Source organism: Lotus japonicus, chromosome 6, assembly GCF_012489685.1.
Source record: "Lotus japonicus ecotype B-129 chromosome 6, LjGifu_v1.2".
NCBI classification, from domain to species: Eukaryota; Viridiplantae; Streptophyta; class Magnoliopsida; order Fabales; family Fabaceae; genus Lotus; species Lotus japonicus.
This window is the reverse complement of record NC_080046.1, coordinates 46,811,060-46,832,037: the sequence shown is the minus strand read 5'-3', so window position 1 is coordinate 46,832,037 and position 20,978 is coordinate 46,811,060. Positions and strand designations below refer to the sequence as shown.

Genomic DNA, 20,978 nt, shown 5'->3' with positions numbered 1-20,978 from the left:
AGTCTTTTCAATTAAACGTAAAGTCTCTTCAATTAGTATAAAATTGAATGATGATGTATTAAAATTGATATTGTTATATACTTATACGTACCCTACTTGCATGACTTGTCTCCTAGAAAAAACTCAATTTTTTTTTACAATTGGACTGGGCGGGACATAAAAGAAGATTATGCCCGCCCAAAATGAACAACAAACGATTGAAGACAGCCGTGGCGGGAATGACGACACAACGAGCTTCTTTGCCCTTCCTTAGATGATGGGCCCACAAGCCAGCTGGAAGATTCATTTGGATTTGTCTTATATGTACATGGATTTGGGCCCTGATTGTCAGGCCCAAATTTAGGAAAAGTCCATGTCATGACTTCACCCTCTATAAAAGGGAAGGTCATCAACTTGTACAACTTAACTTTTCAGCATTAATGAGAATATTCCTTTTATGACATTCTTGCTATTTTGAGTGCTCTGCTAGGGTTTACTTTCTGCCATTATCTTATGTAAGCTTTCCCTAGTACAGAACATTGGCGTCGTCTGTGGCTCTGACCTAGATCTTCCGGTGACAGAAGGCAGGAGTTACGAGCCATGGAGACTCGTTCATGCGGCGTGGGTCGACGTGATCATCGCCGGCGCGGTGGTGGTCGACACGGCGGCCGCGGCGGCGGACGGAACAACAATCGTCCCATACTGGACGAGCAAGAGCAGGAAGCTTCCTCGGAGGGGGTCCATTCAGTGGCGCCGTCGCCAGCGTCGCTGGTGCAGCTCCGGGAAGACCTTCAGATCTGATCGCTAAATCAGATCCAGGCGTTCGACGGCTTTCAACGCCGCCTGACTACGTGAACTTAGAAGACCTTAAAACCACTGCTCCACGGAGAGCGCAGGAGACAGTGACTGGTATCACGCCTGCGGCTTTGCAACAAATGTTAGATACCTTGCAGAAGGTGCAGTCCCAAAACGAGCAGTTGCAAGCCCAAGTTGAGTATCTTACTCAGAGGCAAGATTTCAAGCAAGGACAACGTCTGGAGGCGGAGGACGTAGTTGAATTTCAACCTTTTGTTCCAGCCATCACCAAGGTGGACATACCAAAGCACCTGCAAACCATGACATTAGACGCCTTTTCGGGCGACTCTGATCCTATGGAGTACTTGAGGTATTTCAACACTAAAATGGTGATCGGCGGGGCAACGGATGCGATAAAATGTCGCTTATTGCCTTCCACGTTCAAGGGCATGGCGATGCAGTGGTTCATCCGACAACCGCCCTTTTCCATCGATAATTTCACTGATCTGTCTACTAAGTTTCTGACTCAATTCTCCGCCAATAAAACCACAAAAGCAACAATGTTTGATCTTATCAGCATACATCAGCAACCAGGCGAGAAATTAAAAACCTACATGGCACACTTCAGCAAGATGGCGGTACAGTTGGAGGAGGATAACCCGGATGTATGCTTGGCATCGTTCAAAAATGGCCTTCGGGCAGGAGATTTGAATCGAGACCTAACATGGCGGCCGGCGAAAGATATGATGGATCTTCGTGCTCGCGTTCAGGAATTCATATTGATTGAACAAGATGATCAGAAGAAATGAGAAAGAGAGGAAGGACGCAAGCAGTCTCAATCTGGCGGTGTTTCACAGGAGAAACCCAAGGCGGGGAAGGAAACCAGGGTAGCGCAAACCCCCCGTGTACCAAGACCGGGACCATATCAAAACTCCAAACCTGGCTTTCAAAATACATGGCACAGAAATTTCCAAGGTCCCACTGCAGCCACAACTGGTCAGCATGGTGCTTCGACAGCGCCAGTCCCACTTACTAAGTTGAATGCACCCTTAAGTACCATTTTAAGGGCAGTTGGGCAGACAAACGTTGTGCAGTATCTGCCGCCACCACGACGGCTGCCAGTTAATGTGGATACCAATAGGTGGTGCGAATACCACAAAGCGTTGGGGCATACGACAGATAATTGTTGGAACTTGAGGCGGGAAATTGATCGCCTGATTAAGGCTGGCCATTTGGCGAATTTTGTAAAAGACACAACAACGCCGGAGGCCGCTAGGATAACCCAAGGGGACAAAGGCAAAGGGAAGGAGATAGTTGAAGAGTTGGGCGATCCTGTTGGAGAATGCTCATCTATTGCAGGAGGATTTGGCGGGGGTGCAATTTCAAGTAAAGCTAGAAAACGCTATGTGGCGGCAGTACACTCAGTACATGAGGCGAATGAAGGCGAGTGTTGGGTGAATCATTCCCCTATTATATTTACCCCTCAGGATTTCGCGCATGTGATCCCCCATGACAATGATCCAATTGTGGTAACAATCAGAGTTAACAATTATGTGACGAAGAAAGTATTTTTAGACCAGGGATCTTCGGCGGATATCATTTATGGAGATGCCTTTGATCGCCTGGGGTTAAAAGAATCAGACTTGAGGCCGTATAAAGGAACCTTGGTAGGATTTACAGGGGACCGTGTCACTGTGCGAGGATATGTGGAAATATCAACTGCCTTTGGCGAAGGAGAGTTCGTAAAGAAATTTCAAGTGAAGTACTTAGTCTTGGCGTGCAGAGCCAATTACAATGTACTCTTGGGGCGAGACACTCTCAACAAGCTATGTGCGGTCATTTCAACTGCTCATTTGACTGTTAAATATCCAGCCTGCAATGGAAAGGTTGGGGTATTGCATGTGGACCAAAATGCAGCAAGAGAATGTTATTTAAGAAGTGTGGCGCTCTATGGGCGTAAGGCCGCCAAAGAAAGTCACAGAATTACAGAAATATTTCCACAAGAGGGATTTAGTTTAGATCCAAGAGATGATGCTGATGATTTCCGCCCACAACCTCTGGAAGAAACCAAGCAAGTGCAAATTAAGGATAAATTTTTAAAGATTGGCAGCAGTTTAACAAAGGAGCAAGAGGAAAGATTGATCACCCTCCTGGGTGAAAATTTGGATCTCTTTGCGTGGACCATCAATGATTTACCAGGGATTGACCCCAATGTCATCACTCACAAACTGGCCATTCGACCAGGGGCGACCCCAGTCATCCAGCTAAGGCGAAGAATGAGTGATGAAAAGAATAAGGCAGTACAATTAGAGAATGAGAAACTAATCAAGGCTCGCTTCATCCGTGAGGTGCAGTACCCAACGTGGCTCGCCAATGTTGTGATGGTCAAAAAATCCAATGGGAAATGGCGAATGTGCACAGACTACACAAGCTTGAACAAAGTGTGTCCCAAAGATTCGTATCCACTTCCCAATGTTGATAAGCTGGTGGATGGAGCGTCGGGGAATGAACTTTTAAGTCTCATGGATGCTTACTCGGGCTACAATCAAATCATGATGCATCCATCGGATGAAGAAAGTACAGCATTTATGACTAATCAGGCGAATTACTGTTACAAGACAATGCCTTTTGGTTTGAAGAACGCAGGAGCCACGTATCAACGGCTCATGGACAAAATTTTCTCAAGACAAGTAGGCAGGAATATGGAGGTATATGTGGATGACATGATTGTAAAGTCCGCCAGGGCTGGTGATCATGGCGGCGATCTTGAGGAAGCATTTGCTCAATTAAGAACATATCAAATGAAGTTAAATCCTGAGAAATGCTCCTTTGGGATCCAGGGAGGAAAGTTCTTGGGATTTATGTTAACCTCAAGAGGGATAGAAGTGAATCCAGATAAGGGGAGGGCGATATTGGAAATGAAAAGCCCAACAAGTGTAAAGGAGGTGCAACGTCTAACAGGACGAATGGCCGCTTTATCACGTTTTTTGCCAATGGCGGGCGACAAAGCAGCCCCATTTTTCACATGTTTAAAAAAGAACTCAAAGTTTCAGTGGACAGAGGAATGCGAACAAGCTTTCACCAAGTTAAAAGAAACATTAGCAACATTACCGGTACTCTCCAAGCCAACGCCAGGCGTCCCCTTAATACTTTATTTAGCAGTCACTGACAAGGCGGTGAGTACAGTGTTGCTTCAGGAAGAGGGAAATAAGCAGAAGGTTATATATTTTGTAAGCCATACTTTGCAGGGGGCGGAGTTGCGGTACCAGAAAATTGAAAAGGCGGCTTTGGAAATTTTGTAAACAGCAAGGCGCCTCAGGCCTTATTTCCAAAGTTTCCAAGTAAAAGTTAAAACTGATGTTCCCTTACGGCAGGTATTACAGAAGCCTGATTTATCAGGACGATTGGTCAGCTGGTCAGTGGAGTTATCAGAGTATGGCATACAATATGAGCCGTGGGGCCAAGTCACAATCCAGAGTTTGATCGACTTCGTGGCGGAGTTAACACCCACGGAAGGCGAGAAGACTCAAGGAGAATGGGTCTTATCTGTGGATGGGTCCTCCAACAACACTGGAAGTGGGGCTGGAATAACCATTGAAAGTCCAGATAAAATGTTAATCGAACAGTCTCTAAAATTCGAGTTCAAGGCGAGCAACAACCAATCTGAATATGAGGCTCTGATCGCCGGTTTAAGGCTAGCCATTGAATTAGGAGTCCATAAGTTATTCATCAAAGGAGATTCACAGTTGGTGGTTAAACAGGTGAAGGGCGAGTATCAGGTGAAGGATCCGCAACTTTCCAAATACTTGGAAGTGGTGCGCAGATTAATGATGGAAATCAAAGACATTAGAATAGAGCATGTCCCGAGCGGTCAAAATGAGAGGGCTGATGTGCTAGCAAAATTGGCAAGTACAGGGCGATTGGGCAACTACCAAACAGTTATTCAAGAAACCTTGCCTCGCCCAAGTATTGATTTAGTGGAAGTAAAGCTCAAAACAGTAAAGTCAATAAGTGAAGGCGAGCCTTCATGGATGGAATCAATCAAGATTTTTCTACAGAACCCTCCACAGGGTGACGATTTGAACTCAAGAGCAAAATGTAGAGAGGTCAGTTTCTATACACTGGTAGATGGTGAGTTATATCGGCGAGGCGTTATGTCTCCTATTGATAAAGGTTTTTTCCTTGTTAGTACTGCTTTGGAACTAAACCCTTATGATTCAAGCATAGCAAAGCAGATACGGGTTTATCGTCCTCAGGGATTGTGTGAAGATTGGTTCCACGAGCTAAATATTGATTTGAGCAGATGAGAATATGTTTGATAAAATTGTTTTTGTTGTTTTTGAATATAAATGAAAGCAGTAAAAGAAGGTTTACTGAGGTAACAAAGAAGAAAATGTATTTAGATATGTCGTCACCTAGTCCTTTGATTGTTTTCAACTCAAACACTTATGTAATGGTTCATTTCACTTATGATGCCGAGAGCTATCCACCTAACTATCCCTAGCCTAGGTGAATCTATCAGTTGGAATTCCTTGACGTAATCCCTTACCATCTAGAAAACCCAAAAGGAATAATATAACTCAAGTTCTCTCTCAAAGACATTCCCAATGACCAATCTATCCTAATACAAGGTATTCTAGGCTTGCGAATCTCCGTTCTCACCCGGAAACTTCTGTTAGAACTCAGAACCCCACCTGTCACGTGGAAATTCACTATTGCTCTTACCTAAGATATTCTCACCTTAAGACAATTGGTTCAGTGAGTGGTTTCTCTCTTGAACCGGACCTGCATTTATTTCCCGATCTCATGCTAGTCCTCGGAAATCTAACGCAAATCAGTGATACTTGAAGCACATAAATCAAAACTTTAACACACAAATTGTGACCTAAGACATAGGTGTTTTACCTTCATTGAACTAAGCATACACTAATTCATATCAACCTTCCGATCTATTTATAAATTAGTGAACTCTTTTGATTATCAATTGATTGGTTAGAAGCATGAAGCATAGAAAGAAACACCATACATGAAAGATTATCATTTACATTCATGAAAAGAGTTTACAACAATCAAAGCATCAAGTTATAACATCCTAAATACAAAAATAGAAACAACAAGTACAAGGGATAAGGAAGAAAAGATGAAACCCAGAAGAACGGCGAAGGATCCACGGCGATAGAAGCTTTCCCAAGCTTTCCATCGCCTCCGAGAGGTTGTCACGGTCCTTCGGCGGTCGCCGCCACGCTCCGGAGCTTCAATTTTTCAATCCTAGACCCAGGGACCCTTCCCCCATGAAGCCCAGCCTCCTATGAATGTTTAGGGAGGAAAAAATGGAAGAGAGATGGAAGAGATATGGAAGAGATCCTGGAAATTTCGGGGTCTGGCCTTTTATAGAATTTCTGGCCGACCTTAGTTGGCTCAAGCCAAGCTAAGTTGGCTCGAGCGAACCTTTCTTCATGCTGAAGTAGTTAAGACCGCCTTCAGTCCGCTCAAGCTAACTCAAGTTAGCTCAAGCGAACTATGCTGAAAATCTACTGTAAAGTGGTGGCTTGAGCCAACTTTTGAGCGAACTCTTTCCTTTGCTTATTTTTCATCTCTGTTTCCAGTCCGCTCAAGCTAAATTTGAGCCAACTTTCCTCACTTTATTTTCTTGCTCAAGATTCAAGCCTTCTTCAAGTGATCATCTTACTCCTACATCAAAATTAAGACATTAAATATTAAAAGCATAATATTTACATTATTTTTATGCTAAAACTAAATATTTTCTAAGCAAGCTACTTTGAGGATAAAATGATCAACAATGCAAGCATACTAGTCAAATAAGTGTCTATAATGATAATGAAAAACACGTAAAAATTGCACTTATCAACTCCCCCCAACTTAACACTTTGTTTGTCCTCAAACAAAAGGTCATGACTTTCATTCAACAGGCATGGTCTTTGAATCCTCAAAAGCTCAAATTGCAAGATTTCTTAAGATTTTAAATTGAAGGATCCAAAATTAGAAATGTGATGCCCACAAAAGAAAAACACAACAATGATACAAATGCACATCCACTATGAAAATCAATAAACATACAATTCATTCCTTTCCAACCAGGGATACTCATTCACTCAGCATTTCATTATGTTCAAAGTAAGGCGAGTGTTTCACTCAGTTCACTCACTGAATCACATAAATCAATTTTGTTATCCGTCTCCGCAGTTATCAAGGCTGCATGTTCAATCAAGGATCTCTAAGGTCTTTAAGGGTTGTAATGTGGTTAGGCTTCAAAGAAAATTGGTTTTTCTGGATATGCAAGGTACTCAACAAGCTAAGAGAGCAATTATAGTTCAAACTAACCATAAATGATAAATTACTCTAGTGCTTTTACCAACTCTCTCATTCACCACTCTTTTCTTTTCTTTTCACCCTTTTCATCAATCTATCTTTTTTTTTTAATTCTCTTTTTCTCCTTTTTCATCTTTTTGTTTTCACTTTCAAGTATGTACAAACAGATTGATACACAAACCGCACAAAAATAACACTATTATCCTTCTCTCCCCAACTTGAATACAACCATATCATGAACAAGTGCTCTCTTAACCCATTCAACTTAGGAGAGATCATTGTTTTTCTTTTAAGGCTCAAGGTTATAAACAAGAACAAATCAAAACAATATTCTTTTCCAGGCTCAAAAGGGCTAACAATGGAATTAACATGTAAATGGTAGGCTATATGGCTAAGTGGCTGTATATATGGAACAAAATTTGCCTTGATCATTTCCAAGAAATTGCATACAACAATGATAATCAGATACTCAAACAAAACCAATCATGCAACACAATGAAGAATCTCTCAGCTCACAAGTGTTTAGGAACACTCCCTCATATTGGTTTGGATTCAAAGCATTCCCTGATTTTCAAAAAATTTCATGTTATGCCTATGAATTTCATGTGAATCATACAATCATATCAAATCATGCTATCTCTGAGTGCAAACACCAATTAAATCAAGGAATCAAACAATTCAAATTGCATTTAAAAGCGTATCATGCAATTATATTGATGTTTCATTAACCATGCTAGTTAAAACCAGTCAGCTATCGATGAAATCTACACAAAGTGTTAATTAATATATATACCAAAATGCTAATAAGATATTAAAAACAAAAGAAAGAAGGACAAAAAGTACTCCCTCATGATGCTTTGCATTTAATCCAAGGTTGCTCATCAAAGCTCTCACCCCCTCCAAGAAATATGGATTGTCCTCAGGCCAAACAATATAAGTATTATCATGAACCTGCCTTCAAGACACTTAAAATCATGTTAGAACACTAGATAGAGAAAAGAATAATCAAATCATGAGCTTAAGCATGAAAAAATTCAAACAACACCCTTTTTAGCTCTTCAAAACTCAAAACAGTGTTTTTGGGTGTGTAGTTCGCTTAACATTCGCTTGAGCCAACCTTTTCTAGTAACAAATTCACTTTCTGGGCAAGTACTTTGCTTGAGCTAAATTCACTCTCGCTTGAGCGAGATTCTGGCTCCATGCTCGTTCAAGCCATGACTCTACAGAGGCAAAACTATATTTTTCAGACAAGGATTTCGCTTGAGCGAAGCTAGCTCTCGCTTGAGCAAATTATGCAGAGAAAAACATAATTATGCAGAAAAATAGTAGGGTGCAGGGGAATTTTCCGATCTTTCACAAGTCTAACCCTCAAATTTCATTCCAAGCGCAATTCAAGCTCATCAATGATCAAGAAGCCTTTCAAATACTATTTTGGACTTGTGACAAATCTTAATTTCAATTTGTTAGCTTAAAAAATACAAGATCCTTCAATTCACATGCTATTTGCCACTTTTTCACAACTCACTACCCTAAATTTTGATTTACTCAAGTTTCTTTCCCCAAAACTCATTTAAACCTCTATATATATCATGAGAAACTTGTGGAACATCTAGAAATGCACAATTAAGCTCACTTTCCGCAAAAGCAAAATCTAAAGTGTAAGAGATAAACCTCAACTTATGAACTCAAAAAGTGCTAAAACGCACTAAACTTGAAATTGAACAAACCAAAACAACAATACACAAAACATAATACATAAATATACTAAACTAACACCAACATGAGAAAACTCAAAGGCCTTGGTGAGCAACCTGCATAATTATGCAGCAAATTCACTTAGGGGCATGGATTTCTTCCATTTTAACACAACCTCATACCTCAAATTTTGCAATACTTACCATCCTTGCTTTCCATTCATCCCTATGTATGAAAAACACTATTTTGGAGCTGTGACAAGTCTCAATTGCAGATTGTTAGAATCAAAAGCACATAATCCAATTCACATTCCATTTCACATGCAAATTCAACAAGTCACACCCCCAAAATTTGATTTTATCACATTTGTTGCATCCAAGCTCATGGAACAGTCTTAATATGCTAAATAAAATTTGTGAAGCTCATTAAAACTCAGGTTTTGGCATAACTTCACAAAATCACTATTGCTACAAATTAAAACAGAAAGCACACAAAAGCATAGAAAACAAACACACCAAAATTCATGGTTTCCGAAACTTCATGGTTCTATCTTGATTCACACAACTCAAAATATGATTTTGACCATGAAAACTTGCAAAAGATCATTCAAGAACCAAAAGTGAGGAATCCTTAGGGAATTTTAAAACAAAAACAAGGAAACAAGAATAAGAAAACAACAAATATGCACAACTCACATATATACAACACACTTATGTATCAAAATCATCACTTCATGACTAATGACCTAATTAGGATTAGATTCACTAGCTGATTCATTCTAGGTCAGATTCACAGAATTTCAATTCTCAAATCATGTTATAGGTGATCAGGCTACAACAAGCATTAATAACAAGAACAAATCAGTGAAATTGACACATAAGAACAAAACATAGAATATGTACACTATTTACCTTTTTTACAACTCAAATTAACATTCCACTAGCTTCACCAACATTACAAACACAATCCCCGGCAACGGCGCCAAATTTGATAAAGGTTTTTTCCTTGTTAGTACTGCTTTGGAACTAAACCCTTATGATTCAAGCATAGCAAAGCAGATACGGGTTTATCGTCCTCAGGGATTGTGTGAACATTGGTTCCACGAGCTAAATATTGATTTGAGCAGATGAGAATATGTTTGATAAAATTGTTTTTGTTGTTTTTGAATATAAATGAAAGCAGTAAAAGAAGGTTTACTGAGGTAACAAAGAAGAAAATGTATTTAGATATGTCGTCACCTAGTCCTTTGATTGTTTTCAACTCAAACACTTATGTAATGGTTCATTTCACTTATGATGCCGAGAGCTATCCACCTAACTATCCCTAGCCTAGGTGAATCTATCAGTTGGAATTCCTTGACGTAATCCCTTACCATCTAGAAAACCCAAAAGGAATAATATAACTCAAGTTCTCTCTCAAAGACATTCCCAATGACCAATCTATCCTAATAAAAGGTATTCTAGGCTTGCGAATCTCCGTTCTCACCCGGAAACTTCTGTTAGAACTCAGAACCCCACCTGTCACGTGGAAATTCACTATTGCTCTTACCTAAGATATTCTCACCTTAAGACAATTGGTTCAGTGAGTGGTTTCTCTCTTGAACCGGACCTGCATTTATCTCCCGATCTCATGCTAGTCCTCGGAAATCTAACGCAAATCAGTGATACTTGAAGCACATAAATCAAAACTTTAACACACAAATTGTGACCTAAGACATAGGTGTTTTACCTTCATTGAACTAAGCATACACTAATTCATATCAACCTTCCGATCTATTTATAAATTAGTGAACTCTTTTGATTATCAATTGATTGGTTAGAAGCATGAAGCATAGAAAGAAACACCATACATGAAAGATTATCATTTACATTCATGAAAAGAGTTTACAACAATCAAAGCATCAAGTTATAACATCCTAAATACAAAAATAGAAACAACAAGTACAAGGGATAAGGAAGAAAAGATGAAACCCAGAAGAACGGCGAAGGATCCACGGCGATAGAAGCTTTCCCAAGCTTTCCATCGCCTCCGAGAGGTTGTCACGGTCCTTCGGCGGTCGCCGCCACGCTCCGGAGCTTCAATCTTTCAATCCTAGACCCAGGGACCCTTCCCCCATGAAGCCCAGCCTCCTATGAATGTTTAGGGAGGAAAAAATGGAAGAGAGATGGAAGAGATATGGAAGAGATATGGAAGAGATCCTGGAAATTTCGGGGTCTGGCCTTTTATAGAATTTCTGGCCGACCTTAGTTGGCTCAAGCCAAGCTAAGTTGGCTCGAGCGAACCTTTCTTCATGCTGAAGTAGTTAAGACCGCCTTCAGTCCGCTCAAGCTAACTCAAGTTAGCTCAAGCGAACTATGCTGAAAATCTACTGTAAAGTGGTGGCTTGAGCCAACTTTTGAGCGAACTCTTTCCTTTGCTTATTTTTCATCTCTGTTTCCAGTCCGCTCAAGCTAAATTTGAGCCAACTTTCCTCACTTTATTTTCTTGCTCAAGATTCAAGCCTTCTTCAAGTGATCATCTTACTCCTACATCAAAATTAAGACATTAAATATTAAAATCATAATATTTACATTATTTTTATGCTAAAACTAAATATTTTCTAAGCAAGCTACTTTGAGGATAAAATGATCAACAATGCAAGCATACTAGTCAAATAAGTGTCTATAATGATAATGAAAAACACGTAAAAATTGCACTTATCACCTATGCTGAAGTGTGTTGACACCAAGGATGCCCCGGGAATAATGGCGGAAGTCCACAAAGGAGTATGCCAGTCATATTGGTGGGCGATCCTTGGCAGTAAAGGTTTTGAGAGCAGGCTTCTACTGGCCCACAATGAAGAAGGACTGTCTGGAATATGTTAAGAAATGTGAAAAATGTCAAGTCTTTTCTGACTTGCATAAGGCTCCGCCGGAGGAATTAGCCACCATGATGGCGCCTTGGCCATTTGCTATGTGGGGGACTGACATTTTGGGACCATTCCCAGTAGTGAAGGCGCAAATGAAGTATATTATCGTGGAGGTTGATTACTTCACCAAATGGATAGAAGCTGAAGCAGTGGCGACTATCACGGCAGCCAAGATCAGGAATTTCCTGTGACGAAGAATTGTGTGCAGATTCGGGGTTCCCATGGCTTTGGTAATGGACAATGGTACCCAATTTACAAGTAATGTCACCCGGGAATTTTGCGCAGAAATGGGAATTGAAATGAGATTTGCCTCGGTAGAACACCCACAAACCAATGGACAGGCCGAGTCAGCCAACAAAGTTATTTTGAAAGGCTTAAAAAAGAAGCTGGATGAAGCAAAAGGGCTTTGGGCGGAGGAACTACCAGGCGTTCTTTGGGCATATAACACCACTGAACAGTCAAGCACAAAAGAAACCCCGTATCGTTTAACTTATGGAACTGACGCCATGCTCCCAGTGGAAATAGAAAACCAAAGTTGGCGAGTGGCTCGGTTTAATGAGAATGACAACGGAGAAAATCTGATAGCAAGCCTAGTTATGCTGCCTAAAGAACAACGGGAGGCGCATATAAGAAATGAGGCGGGAAAGGTGAAGGTTGCTAGAAAATTTTCAACAAAAGTGGTGCCAAGGAAGATGAGGGTGGGAGACTTAGTGCTCCGAAAAAATACCATACCTGACAAACACAACAAACTGTCGCCCAACTGGGGCGGGCCTTACAGGATTATAGGCGATGTAGGAGGCGGAGCGTATAAATTGGAACAACTTAACGGTCAAAAGGTTCCACGCACATGGAACGCCTCCCACCTGAAACAGTATTTTAGTTAAAAGAAACAACAAAGGTGAATGAAGCCGCACTCTTTTTCCCTTTCTTCGGAAAGGTTTTTAATGAGGCGGTATATGTAAGAATGAAGGAACAATTGTTTCCATATATGAAAAGTAATGAAAAGATCATTTCAACAGTATTGCTTATCTTTTGATTTATATTACGAGTTTTATGCAGTGCAAATCGTATCAAGGTATACAATACCGCGAGGAAACCTTTCGGAATAAGAAAGTATCGCCATCAAATGTTAAAAGCCTTGGCAATTCTAGTGGCCACTAGAAACCAAGCCACGTTGAAAAATTGGCTAAAGTATATGAAGCCAAATGAAAAGAACAGTTTAGTAAACAACAACTTAAAAGTAACAACGATTGAAATTAAACAAGTCATATTGAAAAAAGATAAAGGGGCGAAGCCCATACATAATTTAAAACAACAAGGAACAAAAAAGGGCAAGGCCCAAAGCTAAAATTTAAACTTAACAAAATAAAAACAACAGAATAAATTCAAGCTACGTTCTCGTTATTGGCGCTGTTTCCCTGGCTTGCAACAGCTTGAGGATCTTCCTTTCCTTGGTCCTCGCCCTGGTTCTGGCCATCTCCATTTTCGCCATCTTCTTCTTCTTCAGGCTCACTTTCATCATCAAATTGCGGAAGGAGATCAAGGCTAACGTCATCCTCGCCAACCACTTGGTCATCCTTAATGTCCTTCAAATAGCCAATGCGGGAAAGATCAAAGCCTGGCTCAACCACACTTATCTGCTCTTTGGCCGCCAGAGCCTTGAGCAAATTGGAGGGAGGCGCGCCCTAAAATTGAAGCATTCAGACGATCATACTTCTTTTCCAGCTTTTGACACTTAGCCTGAACAGCAGTATGTTTGTCGTTGATGGCTTCTTTCAGAGACTTGGTCTTTTGAAGAAGCAGGTCCGAAGCCGCCAAGTCATCAGTCAACTTAGCACACTTCTCCTTAGCAGATTTCAGCTTCTTGTTGGCAGTCTCAGCATCAGCCTTAGCTCGCTCATATGCAGTCTTGTAATCGGCTGCCTTCTTCTCAAAACGGTTCTTGGTTGAAATCAACTCCTTCACACACTGAGCCATCCCCGCCACAGTGCTGGCGGCGGAAAGGGCGTGATGGATCGCCACAGAAGCAATGTTGGGGGGGCCCTGACCGGAAACATCCTTGTGGATCCGGTTGTCAAAAGTACGGGTCATGAAGTCCAACCCGTTGAAGTGAGGATCAGATAAACTCAGCAGAGGGGGCGAAGCCTCGCCACCAATGGCTGAGCTAGGGCCAGCTTGGTTGTACGGAGTTTGCGGGCGGTTGATAATGCTTGAATCTTGGCGGGGCGGCGGGATGTTGTCATTTCCCTTCTTTTTCTCCGCCGGATGACTTTTGGAAGTTAAACCGGCTGGATCGAGGGTGGACTGGTGAAGAGGTTTGCCGCCAGCAGCGCTTGAAGTATTTTGGCGCTTTGGGTCCCTGACGTTGTCAGAACCCGAAGCACCGTCATTCTTCTTCTTTTGCTCAGTGTCGGCGGCCCTCTTCTTCGCCGCCGCAGCAGACTGGGCGAGGTATTCCTTCATCTTGATCGGGTTCGCGTCAACCTTGCTTTTTCCCATCGTAGCTGCATGGAAAGCACCAATTAGGCGAGATACATGAACAAAAAGAAAAACAGATTATGTGCAAAGATTGTAAACTTACTAAAAAATTGATTTAAAGTGCCGGATTTCGACGCCTCAATCAAGTCATGACCAGAGATTACTGGTAGTGTGCGAAGGTAATCGGCGATGCCTTGCTCAGATTCGTCCAAGGCGTCGTATGAAACGGATATTTTTCGGCGAGGGTTTTTTGTCCAGTAAAAAGGGAAGAGAGGGTTATTGTCGGAATCTCGGAACAAGTTCTTTATTTCGGGCGACTCCATAACTTTGAAATATTTTTTCTGCCATACTTTGTAATGGCTTTTAAGGGCGGTGAACCGACTCATGTTCTTACGGGCTAAAAGGGGAACCTATTTCACAGAAGTAGGTTTAGTGGTGACTGACTTATAGAAAAGGAAGAACAAATGATAGGTCGGAGTGAAACTCAAGTGTTCACAAAGAATTTCAAAGCAGCGGATAAAACCCCAGGCGTTGGGTTGGAGTTGACAAGGCGCCACATTCAGAAAAGAAAGAACGTGACATATAAAGGGCGAGAAGGGAAGTTTGATATTCAAGTCTAAGAAGAAATAACCATAAACAAAAAAGAAATCAGGCGAGTCATCGGTTGGTTCTTTGCGCAAAAGAACGCAGTCATCCTCGCCACATGGAAGAACATTCAACTGAAGGTCTTCATTATTGGAGGTGGCGGGGTTTATCTTCGTGAACCCTTGGGCAGATATTCGCAGCGAATTAATACTCCCAACGCTGCTCCAGATAGAACGCAAGAGACACTTATTGTCAACTAAATGCGCGTTTGAGCGCCATTCAGGTGAAGAAAACTCTCTATTAGAGGAGAGAATTGAATCTACAGAGCCGGCGGGACCAGAATCGTCGTGGGTAGAAGGCGAGGAGTGAATTTCAATTATGGTGTGAGCAACATCTTCCTCCTCCGTCGAGGGCGAAGAAAGTTCTAGGGAATAAAAGCTGGCGTTTGGCAACGACATGCGAGGCAGTTTCATAAAAAGAAAAAAGAAGATGAACAAACTCAAAGAAAAAAGAAGATGAACAGAGTCAAAAGAAAAAAGAAGATGAACAGAGTCAAAGAAAAAAAGAAGTAAACGAAGAGTCTCAAGAAAGAGGAAGAACTAACCAGAAGAAGAACTGTGGATTTGAGAAAGGAGAACGTCGGCGATGGGGGAGCACCGCGCAATGACGACGGCCGGAGTAAGGAAGGTTCACCGGAGTTCAAAGAAGAGAAAGTGAGAGCTGCGGTGAAAAGCTTTCAGAACAAAAGTTTCAAGAAAGTGAAAAATGAAAAGTGAAATGGGGTTTCTATAGAGGGAAAAGGAGGAGAGAGAATGAGTGGGGGAAGATCGTGAAAGGACGTGGGATTTGAAATTTGAAAAGGCATGAACTAAAAAGGTGTAACTCCTCGAGACGCACAACCGCATTCATGGCAAATGATGACGAAATCCCGGAAAACAAGGATTACGTGCGTCAGTTGAAAAGACGTGATTGACGGTTATGACAAACGGCGATCTATCTACAAAACGGCAACAAAGGTGGCGAAGCATGAAAGTGGCGTCGTATCAATAAACACTGAAACGGCGATGAACGAACAAACAATAGAGGCGGACTACTAAGTAACGTGATAATGACATTTCGACTCGTTACTCGAGTCTCATATCTTGGGGGCATGTGGACTGGGCGGGACATAAAAGAAGATTATGCCCGCCCAAAATGAACAACAAACGATTGAAGACAGCCGTGGCGGGAATGACGACACAACGAGCTTCTTTCCCTTCCTTAGATGATGGGCCCACAAGCCAGCTGGAAGATTCCTTTGGATTTGTCTTATATGTACAAGGATTTGGGATTTGGGCCCTGATTGTTAGGCCCAAATTTAGGAAAAGTCCATGTCATGACTTCACCCTCTATAAAAGGGAAGGTCATCAGCTTGTACAACTTAACTTTTCAGCATTAATGAGAATATTCATTTTATGACTTTCTTGCTATTTTGAGTGCTCTGCTAGAGTTTACTTTCTGTCATTATCTTATGTAAGCTTTCCCTTGTACAGAACAACGATAATTTCTGATTTTCATTTGGTGTAAAATTTGGAACAGTTTTTTTTGGTTCAGTTAATCTATGGAAAAGAAAAGTTACATAATACTCCCTCCGTCCCTAATTATAAGCTAACATTGAGACTTTTTTTGTGTCACTAAATATAAGCTAACCTTGCAAAAGTTAATATTTCTTTCCATATTCACCCTTGCATTTATTGGTAGTGGAGCACCACCATTAGTAGTACAATGATGAAAAAGTGTTATCATAAATAGGGGTAAACATAGAAAGTTGTACATTTTTTTTGAAAACCAATGCATCAATTAAGGCTTTCTTAATAAGTGTGATTTTTACAACTTTAGCTTATAATTAGGGACGGAGGGAGTATAATAATATAATGTGAATGAAAAAGAAATAGTGGATATAAAATGAGGGTTAGGACATGAGCGAGAACAACAAAGGGTTTCGACTTTCGAGTGCGTGGCGGTGAGAGACAGAGCGTGATGGAAGCGGCAAGGATGAACGAACATGCGTGTGGATAGCAAAACCATACTGAAACATAAAAGGGGTTTCATTATTCAATCCTATGATGTTTGTTCTAAATAGTTTTCAATCTGAATCTTGTTCCTCACCCTCGCTGCTCGCGTTCTCTCTCTGCGCCGTCCAATCGCGATAACCCTTTCAACCTCATGATGATGATTATCTGAAGGTTCCAAAACAAAAAAACCCTGCAGTGATTTTGATCCTGCTTTGTTCAATGTTTTGAATCTCGTTTCATTTGCAATTTCTTAAGATTTTTTAAGAATTATTATTGGTTGTTTTTATTTGAACAATGTATATTAATTCATGTTTGTTGATTGTATTTCTTTTGAAATTTGTTTGCTGTTGATAAAGAATGTACTACTGTGAATTAGATAGAGATAGATGTTTGCAGCTCAGGGTTTGTTAGGTGCATTTTAGCAAGTCAGGATTAAAAAAACAGAAATGATTTTTGAACCCTAGCGAGGAGAGCAGCCTAGGCGCAATGGTTGTCATGTGATTTTGCGGTCATAAGTTTAAACAGTGGAATTAACCTCTTGCAAATTTTAGACTGCCTACATTAGGTTTATAAAGTGATTCCAGCCCCCTTATCGCGTACTGTAGGAGCTTTATAGCATTAAGTTTAGGTTTGCCCAGCATTTGTGGACATAGAAGGCTTAACTTCCACACCTAGCATTTTAGAAATCACAAGACCAAACTAGATGAAAAGGATTTGGATTCTCTTAGACTTCTTAATTCTTAAATAACAATGTAATAGCCTAATAGGCACTTTGAAACTTTCACACCTTATTATAGAATACAAAAACAAGCTAGAGCTCTGCATAGTGTTTCTTGCTGCAGGCTGCAGGCTCTATTTTATTCTCAAGCAGGTAACAGAAAACACTGAAGTCACCCTCAAACTAGATCTCTTATTGGGGGGTGGTTTGAATGCTTAGAAAATCCCCTAACAAATTAAGCAGCTAAACAGGGTACTTGTATTGCTGAAGCACCTTCTGCCAAGAAGGTCTGCTGCTTATATCATCCCACCAAGCACTAACATGTTTCCTCTCCCTTACGAAATTCCCTCTCCCAGTTTGATTCACCAAATAGTGACCAAATGAGAGATGGCTCAGATCAGCAAGGCTGAAGAAATCCCCAGCCAAGTACTTGCTCTTTGACAATCTCTCCTCATATATATCAAGCACCTTCACAAGCTTTTCATCACTCTCTTCAATCACTTTTGGGTCTGAGGGAGTACCCAAAATTGGGGCAAACAGGACATGATTAACTAAGTTGTGGATTGGTGGTTGAAAGCTATGTGCTTCCACGTCAAGCCATTGCTCCACAAGACCCCTTTCTTCTATTGTCTTCCCCAGCAATTCTGTCCCTTGGTTTTTATACTTCTCTGCATAGTATCTGATTATTGCTCGAGATTCTGCACAAAAATTGTTTCATTTCAGTGTATGAAAATAAGGTATTTGACTTTAGCAGTAAAATTGGGGTGCAAAACTTTTCATAGAACACATGGAGAAATATCATCAGGTCTTGACTACATGGCACAAGGGAAAAAATGCAGAAAATAGTAACGGGTTAAGGGGCTAACCATATAGAGTATAATCACCATCTTGAATAACTGGAAGCTCTCCAAAAGGCTGTGAATTTATGAGAAACAGTTACATGAAAGAAAGAAAAAATATATTGAAACCCAGTGAGGTAAACATAAAGTTGAAGTATATCAAATGAAAAAAACTGAACCTGAATCTTGAGGTATTCAGGATCCTTATGCTCTCTCTTGAAGATATCAACAGGCACTGTTTCAAACTCAATTTCCTTCTCAATCAGACACACCATCACCCGTTTAGGGGAAGCATAGGCAGGGCCATATACCTTCACTACCATATTTTCTATTCGAATTAACAGGCAACTAGATTCAGGAGTTTATCTTGGTTGTGTGTCTCTGTCAATTAAGTTGTTCTCTTATAGTGTCCATGCAGAGGAAAAAGAAGAGCTTCAAATAAGTAAATATATTTTTATTAATTTCTTTGAGTTTTTTTTTTTTTTTTTTTGTGTTAACCAAATTATCTCATAGCATTAGCCTTGAGACTAATCTTTTGTGCCATGTCATGTTCATCACACTAAGCGGTAAGGAAGTGACCTATTAGTTGAGTGTATAAATTTTACACGGACTAGTTAGGTTTTATTTTTTTGTCACATTAAAATTAAATGAGTTTAATTACTCCCTCCGTCCCCATTTATAAGTCACTTTTACCTAATTCTCTAGGATTAAGAAAAAAAGTTGTTAGCATTAAATTTGTAAAAAGTTTTATTGAGTTTCCTAGATTACCCATCAACTTCTCTCTCCAAATTAATTTCTTTTCAAAATTACATTATTTCTTTCATATTAAATATGAGGGTAAGTTTGGAAAAAAATATTAATTGTTGCATTGGTATTATAAAGTGACTTATATTTTGAAACTAAAAAAACTCTCAAAAAGTGACTTATATATGGGGACGGAGGAAGTACCATGTACGCATAGTAGGTACTAGGTAAAAATAGATCCAATCACGTTTCAGTTTCACTGTTTTACTATATATAATTAAGCAAATAAAAAGAAGACGAGTTTGAATTTTCTTTGTTGTATGAAAGACTCTTTTTATATTCTATAAGACGTCATATTGTGTATCGGAGAATCGGACTATTGTGATGAGCGATACCAAAAAGCAAGATGGTAAGATATATGATTAATGTTTAGGTAAAACTGATCTTTACACTCTTGTAGGATATAATTAATTCTAATTAAATTAAAACTAAAAGATAAAAATATAAGATAACAAAATAAAATTGTGTGCTAAATCCAAATACAAAAAGAAGAACAAAGAAGTAGCCAAATTGACCACAACCAAAACAGAAAAAATAATCTAGAAGTGTAAACCATGCGTACAGCAAAAAAATTGTTTCTACCTATATACCTATATCATCTATTCTAATTTTCTATCTATCTAAATAATTAGAGCCTTATGACCGATTTGGAGTAAGAAATAAATTTCAAAGCTTAGATGTTGATGTTTGATATAATTTGAAGAAAAATTTGAAGAATTTTGTAGAAGGAGAGATCCGGTTTTCAAGAGATCAAATTTTTGGATTATTGTATGGAATTTTATAATTTTGGCGTGTTTACAAATTACACATAGAACTGAACTATTTTGCAAATGCTTTGGCAAAACAGTGTTGTTCTAAGGGGAGGGATATGGGCTTTAATAAATGGTAGGCAAAAGATTACATCCTACTAAGATAATTATATTTTTCATCACTAATCATCCACTTAAAAGCGTAAAGAAGCGTGGCATAGTTTTTGTCTTACTTTTTTTTCAATGACGATAAAAGATAGAAACAATAAATGTATCTTCAACTTTTCATTAAACAAAACCGGGTCAAACTCAGCCTCCTTTTTGGACGAATCCGATGCTCTTTATAAAATTCTAATGTGTTTATTTGGAAAGTGTTCTTCCAAAATTTAAGCAAAAGATACTTGGCTCCGTTTGGAAGAGTTTATTTGAACTTATGTGATAGCATAAGCTCTTATATTAGTGTTTGAGAGAACTTATGCAAACTGCTTATGCCCATAAGCTTTTTGAGCTTATTTTCATAAGCTATTTAGGATAGCTTATGAAAAAGAGCTTATGCTTTTATATAGCTTATTTTGGATTTATTTCAATAAAAAATTTAAAATAGCTTATGAATAATTGCTTATGTCATAAGTGCTTATCATCATAAGCGCTTAATCAAGCTGTGTTTCCAAACGGGGTCGATCTGGTTGGATCTATAAAGATTTTTCGGCACAGTGATGTGTTGACACGGTGAGAGGAAGCATTTGTAAACAACACTTGACGCTCAAGTTAGTATGAGAGCAATGAGAAAGAGACTCAAGATCATAGAAGAACATATGAGTTAAGAAAAAAAACATGTATTTAAAGACATTGTTAGTGACATACTTGAGACGTGGAGCCTTAGTGAAGTCTTTATGTATGACTTTCAAGATGATGGTTGTTTGTAGACAACCCTGCAATTGTCTTATAAGACTGTCAGCTTAGGTTCACTCAACTGACTATTGGACGAGATGAAACTCGCTCTTGGTTTTCCAACTAAGCAACATCGTGTACACTTAGTTGTGA

The 20,978-nt window shown here is 39.8% G+C and overlaps 1 protein-coding gene across 1 annotated transcript; it reads right to left on the bottom strand.

Moving 5' to 3' along the window:
- Positions 1-17,524: 17,524 nt before the first annotated feature.
- Positions 17,525-18,772, bottom strand: LOC130726546 (glutathione S-transferase F9-like). Its single transcript, XM_057577829.1, has 3 exons — positions 18,561-18,772; positions 18,409-18,457; positions 17,525-18,240 (listed from the first exon to the last, which is right to left on the bottom strand). The coding sequence occupies exons 1-3, from the start codon at positions 18,702-18,704 to the stop codon at positions 17,786-17,788; spliced, it is 648 nt and encodes a 215-aa protein (XP_057433812.1). The 5' UTR covers positions 18,705-18,772; the 3' UTR covers positions 17,525-17,785.
- Between the last annotated feature and the right edge of the window lie 2,206 nt (positions 18,773-20,978).